This window comes from Hippichthys cyanospilos, chromosome 14, assembly GCF_059441005.1.
Source record: "Hippichthys cyanospilos isolate Australia breed blue-spotted pipefish chromosome 14, RoL_Hcya_1.0, whole genome shotgun sequence".
In the NCBI taxonomy this organism is placed as follows: domain Eukaryota; kingdom Metazoa; phylum Chordata; class Actinopteri; order Syngnathiformes; family Syngnathidae; genus Hippichthys; species Hippichthys cyanospilos.
Window position 1 is genome coordinate 18,235,032 of NC_142382.1, and position 9,922 is coordinate 18,244,953.

The window sequence follows — 9,922 nt, forward strand, 5'->3', positions numbered from 1 at the left end:
TCTTACGGCTGATCCGCCCTCCCCGTGAGTAGCTGGTTCTAGTTGCCCCATTCCATATTTATCTTTTATGTACGTTCTCAGTTGTTACTTTGTAGCTGTGCAAATTCTACTGTGCTTTTCATTTGTTACTTTCGGGCTCACCTTTGTTTTTCTCATCGCGTGTTACATGCTCCCTTTTGTTATTAAACAATTTCAACTCGAACTTTTTAGTCCAGTCTGATTTGGGGTACACTTTACTCGTGAGCATCCTCACCCCGTAACAATCTTTACTCAATTCTCTTTCTGTTCATTGTTCCCCTGAGCCCACCGGTCCTCAGCTCCTGGCCCAGTGCTGTATTTTTCTCAACCAGCATGGCAAGCAAATAATCAGTCATTCCACCAGGACACCCTAGAGTCTTACAGCGTTTAATGCACTCTACTATCGTCAGACCTTTTGTTTGTACGTTCTTAACAATATATCTTGTTCAAGCTGGTCCTTTGGAATATGTGCAGACACACACGCATGTGCACACGCACACACCCACACACAAAGAAAAACAAGTCATGCTTGAGGGAGTTTCTCCTTGAATGTTAGCTGAACTGGACTCAAGTGAGGTTCGCAAGTTTTGCTGACTTCTCACTTAATCTTGGTGTGGTATTTTGACCATTTTTGGGTCATCTTTTTCTACATGATCCGTGCAGTACTTTATCCATGGGATGGCACACTCCTAGTAGTGTGATGATTGGTCATGCCATGTTGAACTTTGACATGTTGTGACCATCTGTGAAATGTCTTTGATGTAAAGGATTGGACAAAATGCTGCAAGGGTTAAGGCATATATCGCATCTTATTAAATACCGGTCAGTATATGGTAAGTATAATGAGGGGATCAATTTCGAAAGTTCCACTGTATTTCCTGAATTGTGAAATTTCTTTTTTTTATGTGACTAGCAATGTTGATTAGCAGGTTCAAATAACTGTTGTATTTAGATGTGGAGTCATGTCCTCTGTGCTGTGTGTGCCTTGGTTAGCATCCTCTTGACCAGCTTAACGAGGATTTAACATGATAGTGAAGAAGCGTGTGCTAATCAAAGGCCCATTTGATCTGTAATAATTTAGTGAATGTACAGGATGTTCCAAAATGTTTTACCCCATTTTGGAGGCCAATAATTTTGATAATTTTCATTGGAATTACCTCAAATTTTCACAGCTTGTGTAGAAACATTTCATGTTTTTGTGTGCGTAACATTTGGCAGTTTAATCTTTTCAGGTTAAGAAATGCGGTTCATTTCAAAGGAAAAGGCATTTTGCGTGTTAGAGTATGCTTGAACTCAAGTCACCGAAGACAGTGCAGCGTGCCTTCTTCACAAACTTTGCAAAGAAGGCACCAACTACATAACAAATTAAATTTCAAGAAAAGGGCTGCTTATGCATACCTAAATTGCCAGGACGGCCATCAACATCAGCAGAGACAGTGGAGCAGGTTCGTAAAGCCTTCCTGCGTAGTCCTCGGAAGAGTCTTAGAGCAAGTGTGGAAACCCACATTCCTCTAACAACAGTTTGGCGGATTCTGAGGAAACGATTGCGATTTTAACTGCTGCAGCTACAGCGAGTTTGGCACAAGCTCGAATACCGACGGTGTGTGCAGAGTCACAGGCGGCGCTCATATTGAACACTTATGAAAATCTGTCGTAGAACCAAAAAATATTTGTACCTTTCTTTTCTTAAATATTTGTACCTTTCTTTGTAAATTTAACCAATAATTATGAACTTCAACATAAAATCATTTAGTTTCATTAAGAGTAGTTTCCGAGATACAGGAATTTAGAACTGTGTGTGCGTGTGTGCATATATATATATATATATATATATATATATATATGTATTTACACATAGTTTATGTGTAGACCCTTATTATGTTAATGATTTTGCACAAGATACAGCTGTAATAAATATATAGCTCAAGTGTAATTTATAATGTATATGTCATATATGCATAATTGTCAGTGAAATTCCTAGAAAATCACAAAGTTCTATCACTTGTAAACTATTTGCAGAACAGGTCTGCGGGCTACTCATGTGATACCCGAGGGCTACCCAGGGCCCGCAAGCATCACGTTGGTGACCCCTGATATATACGATATGTACTGTATATAATTTTCAATAACCTTTGCATCAAATAAAAGCAAAAGTATGGCAATGTTGTACAAACAATAGAATTGTGAAATTTTCTATTTGGATTTGAGGTGAGAGGTTTAGAAAACGCTATTGTAACATAATTAAATTGTTACTACCCCAGGATTAGTGTAATGACTGTCAACGATCAATAGGTTTGAATATGGGTTTGATTTGTTTTTCTCAAATTATTGATTCATTTACAAAATTTATTTCCAAAGCAATACCAATATCAAATTACAGTTGCAGCAACAATTGATGGTCTTTGATCACGCACTTGTCTTAACCTAAACTGTTTCAAAATTGTGCTCATCACTGCACTCTAAGCACTTGGTTTCATGCAACCTCTTGTTCTCTTGTAGATGCTACTTTGGCGATACAAATTCTCTCAACTGAAAGGCTCCTCCGATGATGGAAAAACCAGGGTAAAACTTCTCTTCGAGAATGCTGAAAGCAAGCAAATAGACTTGAAGGTATTAACATGGTTTCAGTGCAAAAAAAAAGGCACAATTATGTCAAGATATCACTTGGGCTGTAAAATTTGACAGCTTGGAATCATCCATCACAATAGTTTTAAAATATTGCAGCTCAATTAAAAAATGTTATTTTATTTACAAACTGATCTATGTCTCTGTCCTTGACCTTTTTCCAGGAACTAGAGTTTTCTAATCTAACAGCAGTCCTTCACTGTATACACTCTTTTATTGCTGCCAAAGTGGCCTCCATGGACCCTCTCTTTAGATGCAATCAAAGCTTGGGTGGAAATTGCACAAACATATGAATGGACCTGGCGAAAAACAGCAATTTATGCACAATGTCAGTGCATTTACTCTGATGGACATGTTTCTTGTAATTGCTAGTCTTTATCTGTACGTTGTGGAAAGAAGATGCAGTAAGTATTCAAAATTTTTTTGTTGACTCACTCACTACCATGGATGGCTATAGAATTCCATTTTAATGGGGCTGGACCCATTCACTGCCATTGGTAGCTACAAATATATACACACACACACACACACACACACACACACACACATATATATATATATATATATATATATATATATATATATATATATATATATATATATATATACACACACACACACACGCACACACGTCTAAGATCCATTTTTAATCCATTTTCTGAATGTCAACAATTTTGCACCCAGAGCCCGCCCATGATGCTATTTTCTCTTATGTGTAATTACACTGAAAAGAAAAGGGAAAAGAAAACTGTATAATTTGCAATGTAAATGGATTAAAAAAAAAAAAAACCTTGGGTAAAAAAGTGTTCTTTGTTGCTGTCGTCGAAGTTAGGTTTGTATATTTGCTTGTTTTTTTGTATCAAATAAAGCCATCAGAATTGGCTATGTTCGCACTTGGCTGAAATGTGAAATTTCACGTGCAACATGATTTAATGACCCATGTTTCAAGCCGTGTTGTAGTGCAATGAAAACAATTCTTAATTCTGTCATGAGTTTAAAGTTTGAAAGGTTTCTTTGTTGTATTTTCAATAGCGTATGATAATAATAATAATAAAAAAACATGATGGAAATGAGATTTTTTTTTTTAAGCCTATTAGTTACAAAAAAACATTGCTGTGGCTGTTAAGTAATTTTCCCTCCATTTATATGGGCTAAATTGATTGATTGTTAATTTGTCCTTGGGAAGAAATGAAATGAATCACAGCTCACACAGTCAGTGGCCAAAATACAAATTCCACTTCCAGTGAAGTTGGGTTGTTGTGTACAACGTACATAAAATCAGATTATAAATACTTCAAAATGCCATTCAACATATTCTGTACATAACTTACAACTCCAACACACATAACAGAATTGAATAAAAAGACAAGTTATTTAACATCAATGAATTTGATTATTTTCTTTGGAAATATTCACTTCTTTTAAATTTGATGCCTGCTATTAAGATCTGCTTCTACTAGAATTTTGGGAGTGTTTAAAATGTTGAATACAGAAGCGCTGTGTGCTAACTGCTAAGCTGTAAATAAAGTTAAAAAGAAGACTTAGAAAATAAATGATTGTTGATAATACATCACTGGTCAAACCCACAAGTCTGGTAATGGCCCAGACTGCAAACTTTGTGCATCTCTTTGTGGATTAAAGGAATTCATCTGCGCTGAGCAGAACCACCAGTCGCAGTGAAGCTAGATGCTAATGCTAACTAAATGCAGACGTTCCACTTTCCGTCACTCAAGCTGTTATGTTTTTGGGTGGTATTTGTAGTGTGTTGGTTGGTTCTGCGTTTTCGGTTCTGGGCTTTTGATTTGTCTTTTATGTTCTGAGCTGTGTAGGGTTTTGTTCAAGTTCATTTTTCCCTTGTCAGTGTCTTGTTAGTGTGACTGTATCCATCTGTCTCCCTTAACCTCCCTTAACCCTCCCTTGTCTTTACCAATCTGCTTCCTGTACCAATTGTGTCTTGCCCAGGTGTTCCTTGTCTTATCGCACCAGTTTTGGGTGAATTTAGTTCCCTGTTTTCTTACAGTTCTTGTCTGCTCAATGTTGGTATTGTTGTTGTTGCTGGGTTGTCACCTCATCCCCCCCCCCCCAAGCCTTTTTTATTTGTTACTTTGTATGCTGTTTTGGTTCTTGGTTCTTGTTTGCTTTGTCCTCGCGCTGCATTAAATTAGCCTTTTTGAGCACTCTTTCAGCCTCCCTGCATTTGAGTGCACATCTACATCTGCCCATGCTCAATCACAACAGAAGCGATTATGAAACAATTCTCCACAAGCATGACAACTTTTGCTTATAAGTTGCAGTGCTCAATGGGGCATTGCTTGTTAAAGTAAAAATTTTTGTTGACTGATTATGGACAGCAGAGAAATAGGTTCGGTCCTCTTAATTTCTTTATTACGTCACAAAATCATCTTGTGGGCTCGATTAAATGTCCCTGCGGGTCATATGTTTGAAACCTGTGACTGAGAGGCTCTATTGTGATTAAGAGCTATATAAATCAATATGACTTGACAAAGAAAATGTCTACTCATGATCCCACACACAGTGTATAAGCATATGTGTGAAACACTTGGTACACAAACAAGAAGTTGCCTCAGCTCATACTTGAGTGGCTCATGTGACAAATAACTGATGAGCTATATAGACAGAGGAGGTAAAGACATGGGTTGAATTTGCTTTGCAAAGTACAAGACGGGAATTGGCCTCCATATTCCAAATAAGTGGGAGGTGAGTTCAGCCAACATACAGTAAGTCTGTGGTTGGGTTCACCTAAGAATAGGATGACCAGATTTTCAAAACATGAAACTGAGACTTGACAAGTTGGCAAAAATTAAATATGCAATTACCGTAATTCTATTTTATTACTCATTTAATCACGAGTCAATCAATTGGCTTGCTGAACCATTAAAGAAAAAAATAAGGGGATGTCGGGATGTGATCTACGTAAAATCACGGAAGAAGAGCGGTTATGGCAAAGTAAGTTGGGACACAAAACACAGGGCTCAAAATCGGTACCGTGCCGGTTAAAAAGAGATGTCTTGTCCCCTTACCTAAGGAAGAAAAAGTAAAACGTGATTTCATCAGCCCACTGAATAAACTGCTTTCTGTAGACACAAATGGCTTCATGCAGTTTCACAAGCATGGCGTAGGGTGACTTTTAAGTGCGATGTTCAACTGTCAGCAGGCCGCGGTGGTCATGGTTGACTCCCTTGACGCCTGAATGCTAACAGTGGCAGGATTTGTCATAAGATGTAGCCAGGGCCACTTCAAAGGCTCCTTTTACGCACACAGAAAGCAATGTGCTGTAACATGTCTCACAACAAGTTTGTCTAAGATGCTGCGGTACAGTTCACACTGTTGAGAGTCCATAGTTAACATTGGGCAAGCCAATTGCATGAATAAAATGGTAGAAAACCAACAAAATGACGTGACACATTCGGAGTATGTCGCCCACTCGGCTCTCATTAGAGGAAAAAATTGTTTTGTAAAACATATTTTAAAAATGTCCATGCTCTATTTTTTGTATCATGTTTAATTACTTGTAACACATCACTGACATTTCCTGAAATCCCTTCACAAGGTCTTTAAAGGTAATATACCGTATTTCTCTGTGTACAAGTCGAGTTTTGTTTCCCTTATTTTTAACCCCCATATGGGGGATGTTGATATACAGTATACCCGCATAACTCAAAACCAGACCCATATTTTCCCATTTCTGGGAACCCATATCTGTGTTTGAATGACATTAATTCAAATGTGAAATAAGTCATATCATGTCATTTACAAGGCTTAAAATCATTATATCCACCTCTAATTTCATGTAGTATGCATCTGTTTTAGCGTGCTTGCGTGTCAAATACACTTTTGTCATGTGCCGCCTTAATGCCTCTGTTGCTGAAAGGATTTTTTTTTTTTTTTTTGGGGGGGGGGGGGGGATTTTTGACCCATTATGAAATACGATCCATTACGTCGTCAGTTCGGTAGAGAAATCATCAGCAAAGCATTTCTGGAGACATCCATTACAAAAAAAATGGACGGCTCCCAAGATGACTACTCATGGAAAAGTAATGAGGATCTTTGCTCAAATGACGAGCAGGAAGGAGATTTAAATGGGAGGAGCTATTGGGTGTGTCAGATAGTGATGATAATGTTTAGGGCTTTTTGACAAGCACTGAAAGTTCAAATCGTTTTATTGTTGGAACATTAATAATGAGCGCATTACATTGCCTCGCACTTGTGATCCCCACTCACCAACCCCCCCCCCGCCCTAACCGCAACAGTATGTTTTTAATATAGGATGAAGTAATACATCTAAAAGTAGCATAATTTGATTATTTTTATAAAACACACCATGTGTTATATTTGGACAGCCATGATTTGTGTAACCACTAAAGTCAAGGGTAAACATACTCACGTTTTTGTCAAATTCACCCAAATTGAAATAAAAAAAGAGTGCTCCACTAAAGCACGAAGTCCACTTGTACACAGAGGAATATGATATGTAAGATTTGACAAAATCTAGTCACCAAAAGATTAAATTTGACCATATTTGTTACTTTTCAGACCTCCTTATAACAAATCAGGTCAATTTCTAATTATTTAGTCAAAAACAGCATTATAAAATAACAGTGGCAGGCTGTGACTTTCACACGTACGCCTTCTGTGATGTCAGACTCTAGAATAAATAGCCCTCATGAGCACACATATGCATTAGTGAGGTACACAGGCTATTTTCCGGAGCTTTTAAAAGTCAATAAACCCACATCAGCTATTAAAACTTGTCATTATACGTGATGCTGTCAAAACTTCAAAAAAAAAAAAAAAAGTAAATAATTTAAAATAAATATCCACGAATTTTATGGAGTCCAAATTACAAATCACAGTTTAATGTAAGAAGATCATTTTATTTCTTTACTATTAATAGAATATGAACGAAATAAAATCAGACAAACATAATAAAAATGAAACAATAAAGAAAAGCCTTGCACACACCAAAACAAATGGGAGTCACAATCGATCAATCTTTTCAATATCTCCCGATTTTCTTGACCTATCCATGCTCTTTCTCTTGGCACTGAGATGTATATCTACTTGGGTGTTCCCAAAAGTTTTTTAAAAGCACAGCACCGCATTGAGGAACTCTCTTTACCTTTAAACTGAGATGTACAATACTGTATATCCACTCAGGTTCAAGTTTTTAAAAGCAACGTCGCACATGTGTCCAGCCGTGCTTTGATGTCTCGTTGCTGCCTTGGTTAAACAATTGAAGTTTGCAAATCCAGGGTAGCTCCAAACACCAAATCAATCCTTGCAAACAAAAGGTACTCCCAGCAGAACTATTTGGCAGAGTAAGCTCACGCCCCTGGTAGCCCAGTCAGAAATATGAGCAAGTCGGGACAGGTTAGCTAATAGCTACGCTACGCCTCTAGCCAAAGCCAACCGTGTAGCTTGCTTGTTGAGCATTGCACCTTCTTCCTGCAGTGAGCATCCACTCCCGTCACATTCAATGTGAGGCTTCTAGATGGCGATCTTTTGACTTGATTTGCTATTACAGCTGTCTATTATGTTATACGGGTTGCTCACATATTCATCTGAGTTTGCGCTCGCGCCATGTTGACGCAAATGCCCTGGCTTCTGGCTAAGACATATTACATACACCCTGGTGACAAGTTAGCTGAATTCTAATTGGCTAAAAACGCTAACTTGAAACTACAACACAAGAAGGAGTGTAACCAAATGAATATAACATGTCACGGTAAGAACAGAAAATGTAGACTAATTCTATAAATAAAAAAATATATAATACATACATTTAGCAAAAATGAATTTAAAATGAAATTGACTTTTATTATAGTTATTATAGTTTATTATATAGTTATCATGATGTCAGGTTATGTTAGGCCAGCAGAGAAGGCTTTGCTGGCCCTCACGGTCCACCTCTGTAAAGTAAGATGCTGTTTTAGCATTGCTGACTTCAGTTGTTCTTTAGCAAACAATTGTAGACACAAAATGTATTAAGACAAATTTCTAAATGATTACAATTTTAAACATATTAACTCATTCAATGCTAGGGAAGTGTTTTCACATGTTTTAAGAGTCTGGACAATCAATACTTACATTACAATCGATAGGTACATCAAGGACATTAACTTCCAGATACTTAAGTATTAAATCGATACTTAAGTATCTAGGATTGAATGTCTTGACTCTTAAAAAATGTGAAAATACATCCCTGGCATTGAATGAGTTAAACTGATTGAACTGATTGCTTCATTGAATAGTAATGAATAATTTCATTATTTAACATTAATTCAACATTAATTACCCAAATTATTTCATGCACCCCTGCAGTCAGGCCAAAGTCCTTCGGTGCTCCGCGGACCCCAATTTGAGAAACAAGACTGTACACACTTTGGCACACTCTTAAAGCACATCAGACTGAAAGACACCTTACAGCACCATCTTAGGAGGGATAAGATAGTGGGAATTTTGACATTCTTGGTCACAAAAGGAAAGAGCAGACTAGGACAAAACATGTTCATAGTGTAATTATAAAGGGGTGCAACTCAAGTTTATTTTCATCGCCGAGCTGCATGGAAAACTATCAATTTGGCAAATGTATGAGTACCCAAAAAAGACCAGAAGACGAAAGGGGAGAGAGGCGTAAGTGTAACAAAAAAAGCCTTCCTCTATCCCCACTGTTCTATGATGGCACAAAACAAAGTGAGAAGACGAACTGCCTTTTTTTTTCTAAAATAGATTAAATCTGCCCGTTGCCTGAAGCGCCCTCAAGTGAAGCTCATTGGAGTTGAGAGAACAACAGACAGGTTAGCAATTGACTTGTCATTCAGTGTAACTTCAACAAACGTTTAACGATCAAGTATAAATTATTAGGTGACAAGCAAGCCTTTTTCTTTGTAGATTATAGAAGCCACACACACATATATATATATATATATATATATATATATATATATATATATATATATATATATATATATATATAAATAATGTGTGTGTGTGTGTGTGTGTGTGTGTGTGTGTGTGTGTGTGTGTGTGTGTGTGTGTGTGTGTGTGTGTGTTTGTATGTGGGTGGGTGTTTTTTTTTTTTTTCCTGACCCAACCAAAGGCAAGACTGAATCTCTGAGTCAGTCTTCCTAGGATTGTTTATTTAATCTTTGGCTACTGGTTGAGCCACATGCATTGGGAGGTCATGAAGAAAACACACCAAATTTAAGCTCACTATAAAAGAACAAAAGGTTTCCTATTGACTTTAACCCCACACACA

General features: G+C 37.3%; 1 protein-coding gene across 4 annotated transcripts in view; it reads left to right on the forward strand.

Moving 5' to 3' along the window:
• sntg2 (syntrophin, gamma 2) overlaps positions 1-3,941 on the forward strand; it is a 63,831-nt gene extending 59,890 nt beyond the window's left edge. For all 4 annotated transcript variants that reach the window (XM_088433905.1, XM_088433906.1, XM_088433907.1 and 1 more), the window contains 2 exons: positions 2,518-2,628; positions 2,808-3,941. In XM_088433905.1, the coding sequence (XP_088290031.1) occupies positions 2,518-2,628; positions 2,808-2,936 (240 nt within the window). In that variant the 3' untranslated portion in view covers positions 2,937-3,941. The remainder of the gene's footprint in view (positions 1-2,517; positions 2,629-2,807) is intronic.
• Positions 3,942-9,922: the final 5,981 nt, after the last annotated feature.